Source organism: Gallinula chloropus (assembly GCF_964237585.1).
Source record: "Gallinula chloropus genome assembly, chromosome: 13".
NCBI classification, from domain to species: domain Eukaryota; kingdom Metazoa; phylum Chordata; class Aves; order Gruiformes; family Rallidae; genus Gallinula; species Gallinula chloropus.
Genome location: NC_140098.1, coordinates 4,766,417 through 4,791,459, shown reverse-complemented (window position 1 = coordinate 4,791,459; position 25,043 = coordinate 4,766,417). Strand labels below are relative to the sequence as shown.

At 38.6% G+C, this 25,043-nt stretch overlaps 1 protein-coding gene across 1 annotated transcript in view; it reads right to left on the bottom strand.

Moving 5' to 3' along the window:
* The window catches only part of ANKRD27 (ankyrin repeat domain 27), a 40,902-nt gene that overhangs the window by 11,123 nt on the left and 4,736 nt on the right, over nucleotides 1–25,043 (bottom strand). Inside the window, exons 2-21 of the mRNA XM_084270096.1 lie at nucleotides 21,004–21,134; nucleotides 19,768–19,878; nucleotides 18,621–18,777; nucleotides 16,982–17,136; nucleotides 16,634–16,693; nucleotides 16,483–16,536; nucleotides 16,331–16,396; nucleotides 16,176–16,252; nucleotides 15,681–15,802; nucleotides 14,733–14,811; nucleotides 13,792–13,924; nucleotides 9,801–9,893; nucleotides 8,862–8,989; nucleotides 8,348–8,430; nucleotides 7,452–7,567; nucleotides 6,600–6,692; nucleotides 6,008–6,205; nucleotides 5,635–5,694; nucleotides 5,402–5,521; nucleotides 1,844–1,888 (exon numbers count right to left, since the gene is read on the bottom strand). Coding sequence (XP_084126222.1) covers nucleotides 1,844–1,888; nucleotides 5,402–5,521; nucleotides 5,635–5,694; nucleotides 6,008–6,205; nucleotides 6,600–6,692; nucleotides 7,452–7,567; nucleotides 8,348–8,430; nucleotides 8,862–8,989; nucleotides 9,801–9,893; nucleotides 13,792–13,924; nucleotides 14,733–14,811; nucleotides 15,681–15,802; nucleotides 16,176–16,252; nucleotides 16,331–16,396; nucleotides 16,483–16,536; nucleotides 16,634–16,693; nucleotides 16,982–17,136; nucleotides 18,621–18,777; nucleotides 19,768–19,878; nucleotides 21,004–21,105 — 2,052 coding nt within the window. The 5' untranslated portion in view covers nucleotides 21,106–21,134. The remainder of the gene's footprint in view (nucleotides 1–1,843; nucleotides 1,889–5,401; nucleotides 5,522–5,634; nucleotides 5,695–6,007; nucleotides 6,206–6,599; nucleotides 6,693–7,451; nucleotides 7,568–8,347; nucleotides 8,431–8,861; nucleotides 8,990–9,800; nucleotides 9,894–13,791; nucleotides 13,925–14,732; nucleotides 14,812–15,680; nucleotides 15,803–16,175; nucleotides 16,253–16,330; nucleotides 16,397–16,482; nucleotides 16,537–16,633; nucleotides 16,694–16,981; nucleotides 17,137–18,620; nucleotides 18,778–19,767; nucleotides 19,879–21,003; nucleotides 21,135–25,043) is intronic.

Here is a 25,043-nt window from a genome sequence, read left to right as displayed (position 1 = left end):
GTCTGTGAGAAGTTAATTGTTATACATTCATGTTTACTACTTGTCAGTAAAGTGATAAATACCACCACTGTATGTATGGCTGCTTCCTGAAATTACTTAGGGGCTGACCTGGAAATAATTAGTAAGATTAGGTTACACTGTAAAGGAAGACAGCAATATTTACTTAACCTCTGAACAGTTCTTTTCCTCTATCAGTTGATAAATTAATTTGTTTCTATCATCTGACTGGAATAAAACATGAGAGAATCAATATTAACATAGTGTGTATGTGGCCACACAGATCATCAATGTTATTGTGTGCGACACTTCGTTAGCATCTGTATCTCCTGGCACATATCATCTACACCAATTTTTCAGAATATGCATCCAGCAGAAACCCCCTGGGTGCATGATTTTCTTCTGTGAACTACAAAACAATGAAGAAATGCACAGCCTTATACACCTTCCCAAAGACAAAACGTCTAAAGATACCTGTGTCATCTTCAATTTATCAGTAGAATGACACTGGAAGCACCTTACAGTTCAAATTTTCAGGAATAAAGGTCAATTTTAACTAAAAAAATATCTCAAGGCAGGTGGTAAGTATCACAAATTGCAGAACATCAACTTTGACACTGGTATTGTTATAGCAACCAGCTATCTATTTGAACTACAGGGAAGTTGTATTCCCATGAGATAACTTCTCTGTACTGACTGGTGTCACCTAAATTTCCTCTCTGTATGAAACAGAGAGGTAATAAAAACGTATCACAACAAAGTAAGACCTTCATTTGTAGTCCCAATGTACAGCTATTCCATGCAGCAAAGACAAAAAAAAGAGAGTAGACAATATTCAAAGCATTAGAGAACCTGGCAACTTAGGAGTCAAAAAGCATTTGTGGATTTTAAAACACGGTATTACTGGAATGCCTGCCAAGTAAAACAAACCAACAACCAAAAACAAAACCCACAAACCATAGTTCCCACCATTCAGTGGCTGATGCACAGCGCTGCCACTCAAGCACATCCATCAACTCACATATGGGAAAAGAAGCGAGGTACTTCTGTGACACAGGAACAGGCAACTGTTCCTAACTGAATCTCCTGAGCTGAAAGGGACCCATAAGGATCATCAGGTCCACCTCCTGGCTTCACACAGGGCCAGACAAGTCAGAGCATGAAACCAAGTGCATCGCCCAGATGCTTCTTGAACTCAGCCAAGCTGGGTGCTGTGACTCCTTCCCTGGCAAACCACCCTCTCAGTAAAGAACCTCTTCCTGATATCCAACCTAACAACACTACTTTATTGGATTTGCTGTCAAAAATCAGGTTTATCCGAAAACTCACCTATTTTGCCTTTTTAGCCAGTCCAACATTATGACCTCAGTATATGCATCTTTTTAGAGTTGTGCAATGCACCATGCTCCCCATCTAACAACAGCCTTTGACAGTGCAGCCTGAGCACCCACAAGCACATAAAATGCTCTTTCCCACAATATTTCTTTTCAACATGCGTTCCCTGAAGGTTGTTCTTTCCAAGCTCTTTGCATCTCCTAGAGGTGGCTAAACACACATTTTTAAATGGCAGGCCTTCAAGTGGAAATTATTCAATTTAAATTGATTTCTTTAGTGCAAGAGGTCATGGAAATGTCAAAATAAGGGTCCTTGAAGCACTGTAGATATAGTAATTTAGGGACCTGGAGTGAATACTCTTTGTAGAAAATGAGCTGAATTTGATTAATTGCTGCTGAAGGAAGGTATAACCCAGAACTTTCTTTACTAAATATGATTTCCAAATAAATTCCTCAATTTGAATGAGGTAAGTTGGAATTCAATAATATTCAACAGCCATGCTAGGACTCACCATTTCCAGATCTCCATCAGCAACTGCTCTTAGGAGTTTTTCCACCTATGTATGAAGAAAATTTATTTGCCTGGTTAGTACTGGTATTAAGCCACACACAGAAAATCCTGCCTCCTTTACTAACCTCCTAAGCCTCCTGGCCCATGTACCATTATTTTTATACAGTTTTAAAGGAAATCACTTCTTCTTTTATTAAATGCAAAAGCTGTGCAAGGCCTGTAGCCATTTGATGGCCTCTGACTTGCCTTAAGATAAACAGTACTTACCTACATAGCGGACATGCAGTGCACACATAAGCAGAGCCATGTAAGCTGACACATATTATTTTGCTGCTTCAGCAGCAGCTGACCCTGCATTTCTGTTGTGAACCTAACATTAAAAATCCCTACTCAAGACAAATTTCTACCCTGATAAACACTAGCACTGTTTGGACTCTTGCTGAGCTAATATATGCACTACCAGAAGCACAAACGATGGCAGCTTTTATTTTGCTATTTGGCAAACAATAGTTTAAGATGTTTCCAATTGTTTACACCTGCAGATTACCAGTTTATTCCTAGTTAAAAAATAAACATGTACAAATCTACCTTGATTATAAGTTTGAAGTTTGTTTTCTTACTTAAAAATCTAAAGATACAAGTATCAAATGGTGTGTGTGAGCCAAAGGCAGGGCTCATCAACTCAGCAGTTATTCCTGGGACCAGCATTAGACCAAATAAGGATGTGTATGCTCAGGCCTGCCAATTCTTGAGCTCAACTGCTTGGTAAACCGTGTTTATGAGCTGTGTGGAGGGCAAAGAGGTAAGTGGGGGAAGAAAACAGGGAAGGTGCTGTGCCGTGCACTGATGCCACCCTGCTGGATCCCTCCCCTTGCTTGTGAAAGCAGGACAAGGAGGTGTACTTGTCTCCTCACTTCTCCTCAGATCTAAGCTGATAAAAAGGGATAGGTGCCAGTAAAGGGCAGGGACAACCCATTAGCACTATCAATAAGCAATTTGTCTAGCCTCTGAAGATTCCTGAAGAACCATTTAATATGCTTTGTGAAAGTCTGTTTCAGCATTACAGCAAATTACTTTTCCACTGTGCCATTACCACCAAAGATACTGCTGTGTAAACAAAGTTGTTTCAAAATTAAGAAACATCTAGCAAATTGAAGATGTCACAGAGTAACAGCCACAGCCACATTTCAGTCTTTATCTAGAAATGACTATCTTGCTGATTGTGACAGCTGTGCTGGGTAAAGAAAATAAGGATGAGACTAAAAGGAAGTTGTGTTTTACTGGCCTGACTTCTTTCCTCGGGGGGTTTAGCAGCGGAACAGGACACAAGTGAAAGCTCAGACGTTAGATTAAATATCTCCACCCATTTTTATCTCTTTTTAAAGAAAGCTGCTAAGTTTTATTTTATTACTACCTTTCTACTACAAGGTGAAGCTCCTTGAAGTCATGCACTAGGTGCTCAAGTCAGGATTCCCCATGCCTAATTTTGTGTATCTAAAAGCTGTCTAAACCTAAGCCAGTCATTTACCCTCTTTGGTAACTACAGAACAGAGAGCAGGCAACAAATGACACTCAAGTGCAACACAGGTCAAACTAAGCATGTCAGAGAGTAATTCTTCTCTGGAGATACCAATTTCTCTCCACTGACAAGGGAGGGAAAACATGTCTGAAGTTAAGACAACTGTCTTTCAGACATCTGAAGTCAGGTGAACCTAATCCCAATCTCTACACATATACATCTGAAATGGACTAAATATTCTAGGGAGATGGGCACCTCACATAAATTACTCCTAACTGTACAGAATAACGTCAGTGGAGAATGAAAAGATCTTGATGATTTTCAGAAGCCAGTCTTATCACAAACATGATGCCTAACAGTAATAGCAAGTAACCTGCAAGATCTGATAATTTCTTTCCAAAAATAACAACTTCCTTACAGTTCTAAAAACTGCCTCAGGCCCTCACAGTGGAGATGCATACAACATCTGTTGTGCAGCTTATAGATAATTTATTAAGAGTACTTAGGGCAAAAAGTCTGCTACATGCATTTTCCCCTCTTTCCAGTTTGCTGTCTCAGTCCTCCATGGAACAGAAGCACCTTCCTTGAAATGTAAAAATAGCTGAAACAAATCTACTGCAATTCACTTGCATGCTCTGTTTTCCTGTTGCTGAACAGATACTGTGCAAGGAGTTACTAGTTCCACCAGAGGAAGTTCCAAATTGTCATTCCTGCCTCTGTCACTCTCTTTTCTAAGTTGTAAACAAGCCACATAAGACACATACCATGACTGGCTTGATTAAGCCAAGAGCAGTATTGATTAATAAAGACATAACTGCAACCCCTTAATGCATGGTCTAACCTTGAAGTCTGGCAAACTGACCTCATCAGCTTCCATTGTCTCCACTGGCATTCCCCTCACAGCGCTCTCAGGATTAGGCCCTTGCCTCTTTGCTTAGTAAGAGGGAGAGCAGTGAGCCCATGTGAAACTTGGCAAACAGAAATGAACTAAAGCTGGATTACAGCAGAAGGTCATTAACCCCAAGCATCTAAGGTGTAAGCTGCTTGTAATCTTTTTCCCTGATGTGAACTACAGTCTTAGCTCTTGAGTATGATAAATCTGTTCCTTTAAGGTGAACTTCTGCGTACACTAGACCTTACTTAGAGTATCTAACTGTGCAAACAAGGATATACACTTCTACACTGAGGCTCTCATCAAGCAACTGATAATGAAGTATGAAGTAATACTGTCCAGTCAAACTGCATCTGCACATTTTCAGAGAACAGAAATGTTTGGCAAGAGAACCACCTTTCAACAGCAGAAAGAGGAAGAATTTAAATATAGAGAAGGCATGGAGAGAAACAAAAACACTGAGGAGGTCAGTTTGGAAAAATGAAACAGAAGGACTGGGAAAAACAGAGGTGCACCAAAAGAAATGGTGATATAAGAGTCTTAGGAGGGGATAAATGGAAAGTGTGGATATGAGGTCCCATATGAAAAAATTCACAGGACTGCATCTCAGTTGGAGTGGCCAGAGCAAAATCAGCACGCATATGTGACTCTGTATGTGTAAGATATTTACTACATAGTGTACTTCTTCATGTTAAATAATTGATTTCCTGCACCTGTTTTGAAAGCTTGTCTTAACATTCTAGGTTGTTAAACTGTTTGCCACTATGCCTGTAGTCGTTGCCTCTTCCTGAACAGATTTGGCAAGCTAACAGTGGCATTTAATTCCTGGACAGGACAGGACTGCAAAGTCTGTCATTGTAATTTTATAAACCTTAAGAAATTCTTAAAATATGTCGTTAACTACTGAACAACTAGTCCATAAACGCTTTCAATTTTTTTCCCAGAAATAACCAGCAGAGCAGTCGATACCATACCAAAATAAATGTTTCAATCCTGAGATGACAAGCACCCGAGGAAGGCAGCATATATATTTCCCAAACCAGACAGAAGGCTGTCCTTGAAGAAGCAGTTTAAAACAGTATTGCAAAATATCTCTCTTCTAGCTTCCTTCACTTTGCTTATTGTCAAAACTTATACTTCAGTCTTACCTCTTTATAACTATTTTTTACTTCTTCTTGCTTTGTATCAGTTGATGCTGATGAAAGGCTTGAGACAGATGATCCTCTGCTGAAAGTTTCTGTTGACTGCTGAGGAGACCTAAGTGGTGACTTAAAGTTGAGGGGAAAAAAAAAACCAAACCAGAATAGGAAGAGTTATGTATCAGATACAAGGATGTTAAGCATAGACCAAAAAAAAATTAGCACTCTGCATTGGTCGTTACCTCAGAAGCGCTCTGTCCCCTTTCAAACGTTAGACAGTTTAATTCCATCAGTGACAAAATCTGCATAAAAATATTAATAAAGACAACCAATGTAATTCCATTTAAAGAAGAATCTGACTGAAACACAAAGTAGCTGGAAATCTAATATTGGTAACAGATTATGACTGAGCAGATTAAAAGTACCATTTACAAGTTAATGTTCTATATCACAAACCATAGTCATGCTATTGGATTTAAAATACAACCCTTCCTCATTAACAGAACTCATGCATTTTCACTTTAAAAGCATGAGACCACAAAATCCTACGAGCAAGTAAGCATCTACACCTCTGTGGAACTGCATCAGAAAGAAATCAGGTTAGAAGATAAATACCTTGGAATTTAATGCACACTGCAGGGAAGTCTCTTTCAGACGGTTTTGAATTTCTGGATTTGCCCCGTTTTGCAACAGCACTTCTATGATCCCTTGATAGCCCCAGCGAGCAGCTATGTGGAGAGGAGTATCTCCCTTTTCATTGCCAATTTCTAGTCTGCAGGAATGCACATCATAGTAGACTAAAGCTTTGACACACTGGAAAGAAAACGAAAGCTATCAATGAATTATAATATCATCTCTCAGTTTACATAATGTATGTTATAACGTTAACATATGGGCAATCCTAAAAAGGTTCTTTTCGCTGCTGCTCATATCCACTGCTAAAGGGCAGGGTTTTAGGGTTCAGTGCTGTTAAAGAGTTAAATAACTCCACTAAATTTTCACCACACTACTATCTCTAATGTGAATGCGTAATAAAAAATGTTGTGGACTGCTGAATAAAGAGTCCTAATCTACAGCATTAAATTGTTAGCCTTCAAATCTTTTTTATTTACTTTTAAAAATATGTACATTTAGTGCAAATCCACGCCACAGTTTAATTCCATTCCATTAGAATGTCCATTCACTTTGTTACAAAATAATTACTTACATCCTCATGACCGTAAGTGCAGGCTAAATGAAGTGGAGTATTTCCATTATTGTCCTGAACATCAGTGCTTGCTTTATAGTGCAATAAGAGAAGCTTAAAAGAAAAATAAAAGTAGGCATTTAAGAAACTAAAGAATTACGAGACAAACAAGAGTTACTCTGTCAATTCCTTTAGTTTTCTATCATGATGAAGCCCTTCATGAAAAACTAGCTATGTCTCACCTTTTCAGACACTGCCCTCTTCACACTACAGGGCTATCTTTGCCCTACCCCAAAAACCAAATAAAAGCTGCTTCTTACATATTCAGAGATGGCACTGAAAAAATAATCTATTGCAGTACATACGCTACATGATAACTTCCCCTGTATTTTAAGAGCCTATGTAAGTGAAAAGCCAGCTTCATTTCAACAATGCTATTTGAAGAATCTCATGTATAAGAAATTCAAGTACACAATAATGGGGTTACACAGTCCATCCTAAACACAATGTGAAGTCATCTGCTTCATTCCCATGACTGCAGTGGTGATTCCGTCTTAAGAGCAGAGACGTTAACAGGCTCTCCAATTTGACCTATGTACTAGAGATCTGTACCAATAAAGTGGGTGAATTAAAGGCATGCACAGCCATCACTTGCTTGGTTATTACCAACACCTGAAAACCTTGCACTATAGGGAAAAGAAAATCATGCAACTACAATGACAAATATCCCCAATCCTGAGAGCATACAGAGTTGTGGTAAGAGCTTCTCAGAAGATCTAAATGACAGGAACAGTAGAACAGTTTAGTAAGAGTCATACTTGTTATTTGGGTTAAGTATTTGTTTTTATTTCTAATTAAGCATTTCTTGCTTACTGTAACATTTTGATATCCCTTCTGACAGGCAAGGTGAAGTGGAGTTGAACCGTGGTAATCTGTAGCATTGACAATGGCTCCTTTGGCTACCAGCAAATCCACTAATGATGCTTGCCCTTGAAAAGCACGCAGCCGTTAAAGAAAAGTAGCAAACTTTACACAAGAACATTGCAACTTTTCAAATTCAAACATGAAATCATGAACTATAAACTGAGATACCCTGCATTTTTGCATACTATGTTTCTATATACTGTATATTCACTTTCTTGGCATTTGCAGGTTTTTACTGCGGATTACCCAAGGTCAAAGCTCCATAAAAGAACCTCCAGCTTAAAGCAAGCTATGCTTATATCTTATGAATAAGAAAAGAATACAAAATAAAGCTATGTCACACAAAGGACTCTCCTACTGTGATTCCAGATAATAATAAAACCAGGAAATTATATATTAAATAAAAACTGGCTAAGGAAATTAATATATCTTCTAATAAATGTAAGATCCAGGGCATGATGAACATTACAAGACAAGAGATGGTACAGATCTACCACACATAGCCAGCTGCAGCAGAAAAGCCTAATTTCTTGATTTACCAGTTCTTCAAAACAAGACAGGCTTCTGATGACACAATTTTACTTTTTTCCACAGCTGAAGAACAAACAACTGTGGTAACCACTAATGCAAAACTAAACAGCAAACAAACAATAACTTAGCCATAAGAAAGACAGCTTAAAATAATACACAATAGCTTCAGCCTGTGCCAAGATACCAGTTTCTGTAGCAAATATGCAGGAACCAGTTTAATGCATTCTTCAATGGAAAGCTGGAAAACATGCTAATATAAAGATAAGGAACACAAGGAACAGAAAGCACTAGTGAAGAAAGCCATCAATACTCACCACAAATAGCAGCTATATGAAGTGGTGTATAACCCCGGTCATCTCGGGAAAACGGCGTGACAATGGAAGGATCATTCAGTTTCCTTGAAAACACAATGGTTTAAAAGCAGCTCAGTTACCTATGCAGCAGTGGTATGGAGGAGAGAAAGAGAAAAATTGCCAACGCTGACAAGACACCGATTTTGGAAATTTTTTATCCTTTCACACTGGAAAATTACTCATACAGAATTTTATATCTTTTTAAGAGATGGGGGTTTTGTCCAAGTTTGTTCAAGAAAAGAAACATTTCACACCATATTTCCCACACACAGCCTCCATCACAAAACTGGCTAGCTCCAAGGCATTCAGCATTCTAATGCTTCTTCTGCTTTTTCAAACCACACAAATGTACACCTTCTACTACACCCCAAAGTGCTACCAACTTCCCCTATAACCAGTAGCAGCATAATTTATAAAGTAAATCTTACATGAAGACGTAGCTTTCTGTGTATTTGTGGAGATGAACAGTGCTTACCCAGATACTAGCTTCTCACATTTGTCACAGTAACAGAGCGGATGACACATTTTCTGCACAGTGTCCTTATCACTGTCACCTTGGCTTAGTAATCGCTCCACTTCTTCCTGATTACCTGAAGCAATATGCTACAAAAACCCAAGAGAAAAGATGATGAAGAACCAGTACAAAAAGCCTTTTAAGTAAAAAAAAAAGCCTACACATACAAAAAAATAATTTACTGAAGTATAAAATGAAAGGAGCCGATTATAAAAGACACATATTCAAGCATTAGAAAGCAGAAATGAACAATGTCACAGCACAAACCCCCTAATGGGCATTCAGTATTAAAAAGAATCTGTTCTTGGCTTACTTCACTTTCTATAAAAGATTAAAACAATTCCTATTGTTCTCTTTAGACTCAGTCACGAAATTGAACTCCCTCTGTGCAAAAACAGTTCCATAAAATTACTAAGTCGCTAGCCATAAGCTGTGAACACATATAATTAGAAGCTCTGCTTTGTGTCCTTGTATGGGCAAAATTCTTTTAGAATGACAATATGAGATTAACACATGAAGTAGCTGTCAGATGACCACATTTAAATTATTTCAGAAAACTCTTTCAATTTCAAGCACTAAAAGCAGTAAGAGGTGACCAGATAGTAATATGGCATCTGTGCATTAAATGGGCCAATGAACACCAACAGCAGTAGCGTTTCATCCTCATTTGCTTCCATATTTCTTATAACACACTGAAATACAGAAGATTACATTAGTTTGGTAATGTTTTGGCACAGAAACAAACTAGATTAAAAACACATTTACATCATCTACTAAAACCTGCATTTTGCAGTGCAAATGTAATTAACACTGCATTAGATTTCAGAGCACTGCAGAAAGGAAGGGATATAAATACACAATATGTGAGTACACCCATATTCTACCAAAAAAGCTATTAACCTTAAATAAGCAGTCTATTGGAGTAGTAGACATCTGGGACAACAAGTTCATCCTTTGTCTTAAAAGCAGCTTGTCACACAGTCTCTCAGATTCCTGAAAAACAAAGATACAGATTGATTGTCTATAGGCTCATTTACAGGTAAAAGTAAAGTAGCCGGAATGAACTTTAAAAATATTAAACACTGTATTTGCCACTTATGAACTATTAGGAACATGTAAAACCTACATCAGTTTCACATTTAGGATTCCAAGACTAAAAAGACCACACATCTGCTGTTGAAATAATAAGTAGATGTTCACCACAATATTCCTTTACTGTAATTCTCCATGAACTGAGCGTTAATGAAATTATGGTTGCACCGTCTATAAAAGAACACAACAAAACTAGGAAAGACATTGAAGTCAACAAGAACTGTTAGGAAGTGAAATACAGCTTTCTTCTGAGGGAAAATTAGGATTCTCCACTCTAGGAAAGACCTGACTGTGCTACAGCAGTCTATAAAAATAACAGAAAGTCCAGAGAAAACACCCAAAGCACATCTGCTTTTTGCATAATGTCTATCTCCCTAGGAACAGAATGACTCCCAGCATCAAAGCAAAGAGCTCTGCATTTAAAATAGATGCCCATGATTCAGATAATTGAAGAAGCTACAGCTTGGTTCATAAGCCATCACAGTTTAAGTCTATAAAGACTAAATATATAAATGAGTAAAAAAAGTCCAGCTTGGCTTTTAATATTAGTAGCCAGCATGAAGTTTAAGAAACTAGTGAACTGTACAAAAACAGGATCATCTGAACACCAAAAATAAAAGCCCAGACTTTCTAGAAATTTCATCACACCAATTTTGAAATGAACACAAGTACCTCTCCTAGCACTTGTCTGAACCCCCTTCACAGGATAGCAAATATTGTTAAAAACACACTTGTGAGGTGTGGAGATAAAAGTTCAGAGTAAGTAGTTTGTATTTAGATACATGAAGATTGGTTTGAAAATATTGGTGAATGTTTGCTAAGTACTTTATCTGAAGATACCCTAGCATGCTTTCTCAGAATTACAAGGCATGTAACACTAGCCTTCTTGGCTAGATTCTTCACTGGGGCCAGGAATAATTTCTCTTCTGAAATACTTTAAAAAAAATTTTTTAAAACTAGCAAAAACGTGTTAAAAGTTTTACAGCTGATACAGGTTTCTGAAGTCCTATCAGAATTTCTAACATGAACGCTCACAGACAGCATCACACTTTCACTAGAGAATCTAAGTAACCATTACTAGACCCGTAGTTCTAGTGCTTTTCCTTTCACTGTGTGAAGTGACTCTCAAACAGAGCAATTATTTCAGTCACTTGAGATAGCAATCCTGATGTAGAGGTATTACCTCATTTATTATATAAATAAGGGGAAAAAAAATGTCCATCCTAGGTGAATTCATATATCTGAGTGAAATACAGAATGGTAGAAGAATCAGGTACTGATTGAAGTATTAAGCAAGCTTGGGCCTTCAAAGACAAAACTTAATTGTACCAGCTTTACTTGCTGGTACAGCAATTGAAGAGTTACTTTGAGTGGTTGTCTACTTCACACCTCACTCCAACCTTCTGAACTAGGAGGTCTTACTACCTGTTAGCTGTGTAGGAGCATAACTAAGGTGCTGTATTAACTAGAATTCTAATTAAATATGGTGCATCAGGTTTTTTTTCCTGGGAAACTTTTGTGATACTAGTTTCATGCTTCTGCCCACAAACAAAATGTCTAGGACTTGCTTGACCTTGTGTGAAGGAATTTGGCAGGCATCTCCTAAGTGCAATTTTCTTACCGAAAAAAGAGAGTGATAATACACCCATTATCCCACAGGGTACATTAGTCCCCTGCTGACTTGTTGATGTAGCTAGCTTCATTAGGGATGGGACAACAGCATCACTGCCAGAAGCACCATCTGAAGCCAGCTATAAAATTAAGTGGAAGCACATGAGGGGCTGTAACGAAGCCCCAGGGTACAGCAATGTTTCTGCACACTTAAGTCCCACAGCCCCTTCTAGCACAGTCTGGCAAAGCAAGCCACAGGACATCAAGGTGAGAGCTGCTACTGCTTTAGACAGAAAGTTGGTCTCTGAGAAAAGGAAATGGGTACCTCATAGCTTGGTATCATGTTCCTCCACCTTCATCACTACCCTTTTTCAAGTGCTGTCAAGGGGACTGTTTAGTACCTAGTTTCTTGATTTTCAGTGAGCCCCATTCTCCCTTACCCTACAACTAGACAAAAGGAGGGGGTCTGGCTCTTTCCTTTCGAGCTGTGCTAGAGGGCTGGGGGTAACCTGCTTTCATTGTCTTCAAGAGTCTGCTGTATTCCATCACAGGGTGCTGCCTTTGAGTCATGCTGACTCCTATGAGAAGAAAGCCAGGTAGAAGAAAGCAGTTCTGTTGCACAGTGACTGTACACACCCTGAAGCAAAAAGCTAGAGGCCAGCACTCTAGGGCTGGAGCTGATCCAGCTGAGGTATAGACAGAAGCACTTATTGTTTGCTCTTAGATCAGTGCAGACACTAACATTAGTAAAAGACTGCCCTCATTTAGATCTCTCAAATCCACACATCATCTTTCAAGATGGATACATCCCCATGAAATATAGTACTTTAGTGGCAATAGCACAAATTGTTATTGCTTGTGGGAAATCCCTGTATAAAAAACCTGCTATCCATAGGAATATAAAGAGAGATAGGACCAGGCATTTAATAGAAAACTGGTTTTATTCTAAAAATTTAAGTGGCACATTTTTTCCAGCTTGCAGGTATTGAGGACAAGTCTAGTGGTTGGAACTGGAACCAAAGAACATCAGCAGTGATATTTTTATATTGATTGTGAATGATAGTCAAGTGACTGGAGGAAGCAGAAATGTTTGGCAGGTTCTTTTCCTTTTAAACCAGTATTTTATTTTTTTTTTATACATTCAATACATTACAGACAAGAAATATCACAGTCTCTTTACACAAAAAAGAGTGGGTTTTTTTAGAGTACAAAACCTAAGCGTCACAGGTTCAGGTATAGATCCCAGAAAGAACAAAACCAAAGTGCTGCTTCTTTAAGATTGTGCCCAGATTGCCCCACCCCAAGCCCTGCACACTGAGCCATTGTTCCGGCTCCTGCAAGTAGATTCCAGTGCTTTGCAGTTGGGCAGACTGAGACACACTGAATTCACTCTGGTTCCAAGTTGACTCCTGCTGACTTCCACATCAGACCAGGAAAACCTAATTTTGTAACAGTAGAAAGTTTTACAGGAATGGTAAGACTGGATTCCTTTACTAAACAAGCTACTAAGTTTTATATCACAGAAGTTCCTAAAGTCATACCATTATCATCCTTGACTGGCCTGCAGGGATTTGACCTGATTGACAGCAGGTCTAGCTTCCCAGTAGGAAATAACTCATGCATCCACAAACTTCCTGCCCCTGCTAGATCAGAGATGCTAAGAGCCAAATCTGACCTTCAAAGCACCACCGTATGATAGTCCTGCACTCCCATTAAACTGTCAGCTTAGTGCAACTTTAGAGTATGAAGACTTACTGAATAATTCTAAGTTACACTGCAATCTCCATTCTGCTTAGTAAGCTTTTAAAATTAAGGCAGAATGTGTTTATACTGCATCTCCTCTTGAGTACTGCCCTGCTTTCACAACCATGATAAACAGGAGATTGGAGCTTACTGAAGACTCAGCTGTTGAAAACAGTGCAGTCATTTTTCCTCTGACCATATGAAGAGGCAGACTTGATATTAACTGCTTCCTCAAGGAGCATACAATGGACAGGAAGCATTACTACAGGATTAGGACTTCACTGTAAGCATTTGGATTATTTAAGCATTTCCTTCAGGTATAAACAACTCATCTAAGTGTCAAAAAGGAACTCATGTTAACTGTTTGTATTTTCTGACTGGATTTCCTCCCACAGTCCTACAGGCTTATCAGATACATATTTGGCAGACTTTAAGAGTAGCTTACTGTTGATCTGTCAGAGAGGTTGCCTTGTCGTATGTATTCTATTGCAGCCTCAATTGAGGTTAGACAGTATCCCAATTCATCCTTCACAGAACTGCAGAGTCTGAAGTTCTTTATGTAACTCAGGTTGGCCATCCTGAAATAAAGAGATAAAGCCCTGAACCTCTAAAATTAAGATAACACTAGTATGATATAACTTAATACTACAATCGTCTTAGGCAATCCAGGCACACAATCAATGTTCAGTTAGCAATACTATAGGTGTCCTGAGTTTGTAGATGGATCAGAACCCAAATTCTCTTAAATAATCAATGAAAGAGAATCACAGGTTATAAGGATATGAAGGACAGTGTAAGAACAGCAGCAGATTTTTTTCCCCCCATGTTCCAAACATGTTAATATTTCAGGCACTAGTGTAAAGTGATAGCTACAAATTAAATTAAAAATACTGATATGAGATACACCAGCACTAAAATTTAGTTTGGGTAGAAGTGGAAAGTTCAGATACACTTTAAGTGAGGAGAACGACACAATAGCATAGGCTAGCATCAAAAAGTTACCCACTCAAATCTAATCTCTTACTATGAAATGTATCAAGCATTTAAATGCTGCATAAATGTTTTATAGCTCCAAACACAGATGAGAAAGGACCAGTCTGAAGTCTGTACTGGACACACAGATTTGGTATAGCAGTAGCCTCCCATTACAACTTTCTTCTAGGCTGAGAGTCAAAACAGCATCTGAATTTCTGGTAGGTCCTTAATTTGGTCACACCTGTAATGTAACTTTTCTGCTTGATAGTAAAAACCTTTTTCTGCATTACATCACCCCCCTCTTACACTTTCAGTAAGTTATTACTACATATTCAAAAACATTTGCCCCTACAGCAGCTTCACATAAAAGTTGATACAAGGGAGCCCTGCATAGCCAAAATAGTTACGTACCAGTTTGGTATTTCTGTTTTTACAAGTAAATACAGCAAAACAGAGAGAAGATCATCTGCACACATGGTTTCCATGTTAACTAAAAAAAAAGAAATTACATCTGATGTTAGTCATGTCAGAGTTCAAATCAGGAGCGATACCTATAAATGAGTCCTGCCCCCCTAAGACTAAGGGCTAGCTCTATTTGTAGAGAACACATTAAGTAACTAAGACAGCCTTTAAAGTGTTCTCGATCTCCCACTAAAACAGGCTGCCAGGAGCCAAGACAGAAATACAATTTGTTCTTTTCTGTACAAACTGCAGTATTTGACCACTCATGATTTCTGAAATTCTTGAGGGCAAAAGCTACCCTTTAGGTTGATACACTTTTCTATAACCCAGGCCTTAGGAAAGGAAGAGGTAAGACTGGAAAGCGTAAGATCACTGTACTATTCCATTTGCTTAGTGGAGGTATCTTCTCTCTCTCCAGGCTAAATAAACTAAGTATCAGGTTTAGAGGTCCATGCTTTCCCACCAGAGTCATTTCAGTAATCCATAGTAGCACTCTGAATGTGGCATATAGGAGGTTTTTTGTACACTGCATTTTGCAAGACATTAAGAGCACCTCAAGATCATTAAGGAACACTGATAAACAAACATGAATGATCTAGCAGCAATCCTCATGGTTTAAAGTGGGTGACCCTCAGTTCTTCTGCATAAGATGTCCTAGCACATGCAAGTTTCTCAAATGCTAAAACATAAACTATGTACCACACCTCACCCCATGTGAAACAGTGCAGAGTGTCTAGCTTGTCTCCACCTTGCTTTGTTTAGACCCCTGCAAGGTAGGTCCCGGTCTAATTGTGTTAAATCCACAAGTGTTATTCAAACACCTGTTTGCTATACAAACTGTACTGTGTGTGCTGGTTTAGAGTTCAAAATTAAGTTATTAATTGACTAATTACTGACCTCTTTGGCTAGGAGATTGCATAATGATTTGCACCACTTTCCGCAGACAGAGTAGCTTCTGTTGAGGGGAAGTACATTTGTTCAACTGACCCAGTTCTCGCTTCGCACGCGGTATATTAAAGCTACAAAATCATTTGAAAGAAATTATTAGCCCACAGGAGTTCCTGTGCAGGACATCCAAAACCAAATTTTTAGCTTATTTAGAGCCAAAATGAAGAATGCTATAAAACATTTCCATCTCTACTCCAAGTACACTTGCATTTCTGTACCCTATAGATGAAGTACAAAATCAAAGGAGAGAGTCAAACACAATGACTGCCCTCAAGTGACACTTGCAAAGCTCTACTTCTCAGGGGTTGGACCCGATGATCTCTCAAGGTCCCTTCCAACCCCCACAATTCTGTGATTCCATCTCAAAGAAAGTAAGATGAAGATAAATTTGCTGTTTCCTGAAGGAAGTAACTCCTCAGAGTCCACAATCCTCTTCTCTCTCACCTGAACTCAGACTTTACTCCAATGTCTTTCTGTTGCAGGTCTTGAAGGCTCCTCGTGATTTTGTTGAAAGCAGCATCCTAATCAATAGAAACACAACATTTTTAGTCAAAATGCATTAGATTAACCTAACTAATTTTAACAATAAATAAGCTTACCTCATTTGCCTCAATAGTCCCCACATACTTAAAGACTAGATCATAAATAGCATGGTGGATATACATCTGTAGAAAAAAAAAAAGTACTTTAGACATGAAAGGGAGAGTTCAAAATAGCTTGCTAATTATTTTCCTTCATTTCAGATGCTTACTTCAACTGCTTGTTTAATCAGATTCATCTGCTCTTCTTGCTTTGCAAGCATCTTCTAGAAAAGGAAAACCATACAAACAGTAAGAAAAAGCTAGATAACTCATTGCTTAAGTAACACTATGTACTATGTATTTAGTGGAGCAAGTGTTTACCAAGTGGGAATCTCTCAAAAGATGCTGGAGACATTTGGTATAAAGTGCACTGACAGAATCCTGGGGGACAGAAAGGAAGAAAAAAGCATTCAGGTTAATCAGACTTGAGGCAACAAAGCATAAAACTCAGAAAATCAGTCTTCCCTGCTTCAGAAGTGCACAGTACAGTGAGATTTTTAGCTAGAAAAAAGTTGCCTTCATCTAACTCTTAAGATGCTGTAATTCACAGTTAAGAATTCTACTTTCTCCATACCCACCTTCCTCAACTCCTCTAACAGAAAAGCTCAATACAACAGGGCAGCAAAGTAAACATTCAGTAAATTAAGCTTCAAGCACCAAGATACTGACTATGTAGTGGCGGAGGCTTTTCCTTTCATGTTCTTTAAATGTTCTGTAGAAAGATCCTATGTATTTATCAAATCTTTCACAGTGCTTTCCCAAGAATTCTCTAACATCTTCAATATTTTTCAGAGAATAGGAGTTTGATGAAGCTGTGGATTCACCTGAAACAAAAGCCAAAAATTAACATACAGGTTTAATAAGTATGCATGGTAAAGCACTTTGCTCCTACATGCACAGCTAACTTGTGAGCAATGAGACAGTAACTCAGCTTACAAAGTATTGCTTTCCAATTGAAAGAACTTAATGCATCCCATTTAAAGTGGGTGCCCTCAGCTTTGGTGTCAGATGTTTATTTGGACTAGCTAAAACTGATTTCACATGCTTTATTTACCCTGGACTAGTTTATTGTAACAAACACAACTCAATCCAAGTGTAAGTCAAGCTTGAAAGCTGAAAAACACATGACAGTATTGACTGAATCTGCCCATGTAGGAAGTCAGTGTGCTCTAAGCAAGCTGTAAAAATCCCATCTTGGATTTTTATATAACCTATTCTTTATTTAGATGTGCTTTCTCTGAATGGGAGAAACTGCTTTGTGTAGAAATTATATGAAATCCACTTTCTGAATAAGACAGCTGAACCCTCACTTAAAATTCATATTGCCTAGAAAAAAAAATGTTTGGAAAAGCAAGTCTGTCATTTGCAATCAAAGGCAGCCAACTAACAGCAGCCTTGGATCTCATTCATTTCAAATTACATTTGAAATTACAAATTACCTCACTTCTGAAAGACTGCTAAACTACATTAAGGAGCAGCCAAAAATGAATGCCACAAGAATTTTTTTAGCTATAGATTAATACCCATAGGCTTAAATTCTATAAATATGCCAGCACATTTTTTAGAAAAAAAAATTCTATTTCCCTCAGAGTACTATTCTCACATTACCCCTTTATTACTTCACTTTGTCATCATTTGTTTCTAATAGATAATCTTATGTATTTAGAAAGACCAAACATTTTATTTCAGGAAAAGCATGTGTTTTAAGCTTCTGTTCCTTTCAATTAGTAAACACAGATCATTATACAAACTCACAAGGAAATCCCATTATTTCTAAGACTACTGTTAAAACTGTGAGCATAGCGTTCCAGCCTTATCAAGAGCTATTTCAGTACTAGGACAAAAACTGACACATTTAACCTAGCAAGACAAACCACCTCCAGCAGAGCTCCTACATAACTGCTAATCAACCTCTAACATCTGGTGGGGTGACCATGAAAGAATTTACCTCCTTAGTTTTATGTGCTGGAATCCACCTCGCAGCACAAGACAACATTTAGTACTAAAACCCTTTGAGCAGTCAGCATTAAACTGAGCATTGCTAAAAAAGAAAACTCATACTGGATCAAACATTCTACAGATTTAGTGCTGAGATGGGGCACAGACATACAGAATTCAGTGCCCCAGGCAGCAGCTTCTTATTTCTCTCCAGCAGCATACCAACACTTGCTCCAGCAGGCTAATAAATGCCAATAGCTTTCAGCCAAGCCAACACTTTTCAGAATGAAAAAAATGTATCAAGCATTTAAAAGATACCAGTTTGCTCACTGTGCAAACAAGACCACCAAGTCAACACTTCAATACATACTTGAGTTTTCAGTTTTTTCCAAAGGATGAGCTATGCACAATATACTAAAGCTTTCTTCTTTTTCGTTGTAAAACGTTTCCTCAAAAAGAACAGGTACTGAGAGATGATAATTAAAACCAGTTCCTAAAACAATGAGGTTTCCTTGTATGAAGATCTCCTGGAACAAAACAAAAGCCAGATCAACTGTAAACTTTTGTTTCTGCATTGTCTAGTTTTGTTTCCAGAGAAAGAAGAAAATCTTACAAGATAAGCAAGCCCCAGATTCCAGAGATTTTATAGTCTCATGCTGTATAGACACTGAAACAAAAGCTAATGGAACAGTCTACAAGGCTAGCTAAGCCTTGCTTCTACCTGCTTTCTTTACAAGTTTACTGCTAGAGAAAGTTTCTCAGGAGATTTCCAAGGTTTGAGTGGCTGTTTGCCGATTTCAGTAGGCAGGAAATTGAAGAACAACTTAGAATTGAGGCCTAAGGCCAACTTCAGAAAAGCACCACATCTTGTCTACATCTCTCATGCTCAGTTTTATCTTCCTAAGCAACGCCAGCAAGGACATCAGCAGAAGGAAGATCTAGATGGTAACCTGCAAGCATGTGTAAGGTCTCAAACTGTAATGCAAAGTTACAAGTGACAAAGCAGGATGCCATGCTGAGTTAGCAGTGGTTATCATGGCTTACTGCTACATTAGTCTGTTTCTGAACTTACATCAGGCCTCAGATACAACTCAGTAGCATGGTAATATTGTCTTAAGGCTTGGTGAACCTGCATCCATGTACAATACAAGCATGTTACTATTTACATAAAAGCTAGGCAGACAGTTTTCAACTAAGCAATAAAGGTCCTTCTGCCACACACCAAAATTCCTAACAACCACAAAACAGAGATAGATTGTCAAAAGTTACTTTGCCGAAGCTGAAACCAGAGGCAGTGTTACCATCTGAACACAACTATGCTTGTGTACATGCCAAAACACAGCTCTTCTTAGAAAGCAGTATATCCCCAAGAACTACGCCTCAGAGGGTCAAACTACTTTCACCAGTTCACACTAACTCCCACCTCTCTCATAACCACTGGTTCATGCTATCAGTCATCACTTGCAGTGCATTTCTTGGAGTGTCCCCAAGCTACATTCAGATAAAAACATCAATACCTTTCCATTTAAGGTCTGAAAGTTTTCTTCTAGCGGCTTCAGAACATACGATTCAAACTGGCAGGTAGAAAGACTGTTGCTTGAGAGGCTTCCTTTGCATGGAACTAACACCTACAAAAGTTAAATCATATTTTAGAGAAAAACCACTGTGTATCACCAGCTAAATAGCAATACCTTTGCCCTGTAGAGTCAAGTAGTTGAATCTGGCTTATAAACATTTGTTAGCAAATGTATAGCAGCTATAGGTGCTTTTGTTTAAGCAAAACAGGCCCCTGACAGACAGACAGGCCAATGACTAATGTAGAAGTTTAATGACTTATCTGAAAAAGGAGGCCAGATTTATCTGAGACAAATAACACTATAGGAACAAAATGAAGTCTTAAGTTACCTAGCACCACTCACATGAACAACTCAATGAGGCAGCTAAGGAAAGTGAAGTATATTTTCAAAATAAAATGAAAATCCATCAGAAAGAATAAGAAAAATCTACGATAAGAAACATCATGTGTCTACTGCACACCAGAAGACTGGCAGTTTGAGACAAATTCGTCATTAGAAAGCAACCCATCATGAATATAAACACTGCATAAGGACAAAATAACCCACGCTTCATTGTCAAGAGCAGCATGAAGCAAGTGGTTCTTTTCAGTACTCAGCAGCTTCACAAAACAGTGTGAAAATGCAGACAGAACTGGTGAACAGATTTTAGTATTTCAGCTGATCACATCTCTGTCTTAAGTAATACACAACTGAAAAAACCCTGTCCAATTTAAGGCTTAACTTTCTATTTAGATAACAATAGCCTCTGCATTTACCTGAGTCTCCAGACAATTTTAGATAAAGACTAAATGCAGAACACCCAGATTAGAAGGTTTAAGGACTAGAGTTTTTATTCCAGCTCAGTTTAACTGCTTTATTTTGCTACATAAAATGCTGTCAGAATTGTGCAACTCTCTGTCCACCAGGGACTTCAAAGGGTCAGTCCCATTTTGTTACAAGCAAGTGGGAGAATACACAACTTCAGCTTCCTGTAAAGTTTAGAACCACCATCTTCGTCCTTTTCCTACCACACGATGTATCAAGAGGTTTGTACCAGTAAGTAAGCAGCAGCTTAAAAGTTGTTGTTCTTCATTTCAAAGTTTTGTAGGCTTGCACTAATCTTGACATATATCATAGGAGGTATGTGATTTAAACTCCTACAGCTACTATTTAACAAGCCTACTTGTTTATACTTACAATACCATGGAGTTCTGCAACTTTGCTGCACAGATCAGGACGCCGCTTCTGAATGGCCAAATAAAAGGGATTTTTCAAGATATCTTCATCATACATAGCCATATGGACTTCAGATGTTCCAAGGAGATTTTCTAAAATACATATGGGGAACAGTTAGTGTATCTTAACACATTAAAACATATCTGCAAATATCCAGGGAGCAGTTTGATTCCCCTTGTGTGAAAAGAAAAAGCCATTTCAGGTCTGGATGTAGCAATCGACAGAATGCTTAACAAGAAAGTAACTTCTGAAAAGTTATTCAGAAAGTTTATTTTCCAAGTACATAGGTATCCTCATAATATTTCCTTAGGCCTCCTAGGTGCTAGAATACAACACCACATGAAACATTCAGACAAAACTCCTCTCCCAAGATCCTCATTATTACCACTTTGACATACAATCTAAATGGCACTATTAAAATCTAAAACATGAATTAACAGCTTCTTTACAGATCCTACTGCATCACAGGACATTGATTCTTTCACAGTATGCTTGTGTAAGTCTTAACTCACCTGTGTAAGGGTTACTGACACACATGAATGTGACACCCAGATAGTGTTACTGGAATTGCTGTGTAAGGCAATCCTCAACTTTCCAGGGAAAGTTACAGGTAAGAGGTGCACCAAGGAGATATGAATATCCACATCATCATTAAAGTCACCACAAAACACATTATTTGTTGTCACCTCTACTCCCAAGGAAATATCTCAATGACCTGATATCAGGCTGATGCATAACATTGGGCAAAACAGCACATAAGTGACCAGAGATGGAAAACCCAAGCTGCAGGCATTGGAAAAGCTATCACTTAGGCCTGTCGCAGGGAAAGATGATATCTAGAGGCAGTAGACCCTTGACTGGTTGCTTCCTCAATTCTAATTCTCAGTAAAAACTATGACATACCCTAGACACAAAGACAGAAACACCCTAGTAGGTCCCTTCTGGAATAGCTTCAAAATTTATTCAGCAGAGTTCAGATTTACATGCTTACAAGCACTTAATTCACTAGCCTCTTCTAGGTCTTCTCCCTTATCCAGCTTCCCTTAGGAATCAACAGAAGTCTGGCAATTTGCACATGCCATTTCAGCAATATATCCTACTAAAGGGTAAGAAGAGCAACAGAACTTGAATTTGAGCAAGCCACCCCAACACAAACAGTATTCCCCTGCTTAAAGTGTAGAATTATACCTTGCACACATTTTCTCAGCAAGAGCTTCTCGTGCTTGTTCTGCAGCACTTTATCTTAGTGCACAGCGTTACCTTTTTCTGTAGATGACAGAAGAGACATGAAACCATTGTATGGCAGTTTAGTAAGAGTGGAAAAACAATACACCTGGCTCCTACCAGTTTTTAGATGGCCTTTGAGTTTCAGCTCTGCTGTTAACTGATCTACAGTCTGGTCCCTCCTTATAATTAGGCACAAGGAGAGCTCCCTTGGAGCTAAAAAAAACCGTGGTCAGCTAAAGCTACAAGCTATTCCCACTACAAAGTTATTCCCACTTGCAGCTTGGGAAACCTCAGCTGAACCACTCAAGTTTGGCAGTGGCACATAACTGCCTCAAGCAGAGTTTTCCTGTGAAGTTCCAGATAAAATAGTTCCTCTACTTTCAAAACAAAGAGCTTCTATGAAGGAATACAATGACAGTTCAAACAGGAATCTATTACAGTCTACTACACAATAAATCAAGCACCAAGTAGGGATGTAAGCATACTCATGCAACCTGCAGAACTGCCTGCAAGACCTACATCCCTTCTTAGGTGCTGCACTTCACAGGATGTTAACTGACTGGAGGAAAACATGAAGTGAGGAAACCCTGGAATCAGGATCCAAAACATGAAATGCAGTGACACTGTTAACACTGAAGAAACTGCATGAATCCAGTAAGAATTTTCCCCAAATGGATCAAGGTCTCTGAAGAGCATTTTTCCACATCTGTAGAAGAAAAACCTCAGATGAAGATGACAGATTTAATATTTAATTCCCTAGCAAAACACATGGAAATAGGAGAGCTGCCACAGAAAACCTGAGCTTATGAAGCTTGCTGTCTGTACAACAGCTCCTAAGTCATTTCAGTTGACAGGTCATCACAGGAAGAGCCTGAAATTATAGTCTTCAGTTCCTGGTTCATGAGTTACAGACTGCTAATAACTAGTTTTAGAACAGTGGCAGCCATGTAGATTCTTTTACTACAGAACTACTGACAGGGTTGAATTACACTTGAGAGCTCAGGCAAGAGTGAAGAAACTGCATTCACATTGAGTTCTAGCCTTCTAGCTACTGCAACACAACTAGGAGACCATCAGTATGCTGTACCCTGATAAGGATGCTAAAGCTTCTAGTTCACATCAATCAGTGTGTGTCAACTTGAGCAGAAGCAGATGTGAACTCTGAACTGCTCACCACATGTGAGCAGTTACAGCAGGAAACAACCACCACCAGCCAAATGAGCACTGTTTTGAGAATCAATTCTGAATTTCCTTCCCTTTTCTCTCCCTTACATAGCACTGAGTACATGCAGGGGTGAGTGGATGGCTATCACATCAAATTAAAATGTGGGCATGAAAAGGACTGAATGCATATTAACTAAAACAGCTACTGTATTCACTTGGAGCATCCTTCATCTACCCATGGCATTCTTCAGAGACACAGAAGTGTGGATGTATAAACCACCTCCAATTAAAGTAATTAAAGACAAAGGACTTAATACTAAATTGAAATAGAACGAATCTACCGAATCAAGATGAGTACATTAAACCTTAAGCAAACTTTGGCTCAGGCATTTTTTTGAGATTAAGTAAATTTGTTTCCACCTCAAAAGTTAAATGCATCTGAAAATACTGGCTAATGCATTGCTGTAAATCTAGGAACACATCAGAATACTCCAGTGAGAGTTTCTTGGCAGAAGACAACATCTAACTTCAACCTAATTTAACTGGGATGGGGCAGGGAGCAGCACCAGGGAGCATACAGACTTACTCTTCTAGTTCCATCTTGGGCAGCTTTAGCTCTAACTCTAAGCAAACAAGAAACATACAAAGCCTTGTTTATGTATCAGAACTGGATGATGCTTAACAGAAAGCCCACTAAACATTGTCATATTTGCTATGAAGTTTATTAAATTCTGTCTTGCTGAGCCAGTACACAAGTACTTATGTTATACAAAAGGTTTAAGCAGTATCAATTAAGTGTGTGGCTTCATGCCTGTAAGCACAGAAATTGCTCAAACTGCTGAAAGAACAGAAGCCGGGTGAGAGTCATAAGCATTATGTTACTGCTTAAAAAAATAGTCACAACCTTAGAACAGCCAAATCCTTCCTAGGTTAAGAGCAGAACGATAATGCCAGTGATACAACTAATGGAACAAGGTATAGCTAAAATGAAAAACGTACCATGGAATCTAAGTATGTCACTGTTTCCTCCAGAACACTGGAAATTAAACCCTATAAGGTCTAATACTTTCACTATGGATTTAATCAAATCTGTCATGATGGTGTTTTCCTGTAGACATGGTCAAGTGAAATACCCTTCAGACCCATTAGGTTTCACTTCCTTAAGGAACATTTTGGAGTTTTGGTAAATAGCCTTTCAAGTAGATGTCGTTTTGTGTGCATCATGACATCACGTACACATTCACCTTGTACAACTACTTACTCAATCCTTCAGCACATCATCTCCTGAACATCCTGCTGTATGACTATCAAAGGCTAACAGAACATGCTGCAGAGAAAATGCCTTTCCCAACAGAAATGGGGATGCTCTACACAAACATTTTCTACTCTGCATTGAACAGTACAAGATCCTGTGTTTTCACTAAGGCATTTTAACAATACTTTGGCAGAGCAAAGACAGGAGAACAGCTGCCAAAGGTGGTAAAGATTATCAGTCTGGTTCAGGACCCTGAAATTTCTCCAAGAGCTAGCTAGGATATTGCACTAGGATACCAACATCAAGTACATCAGTGTCATCTCTGCAAGTCCAGCTACAGAGCAGCAGAATGCCA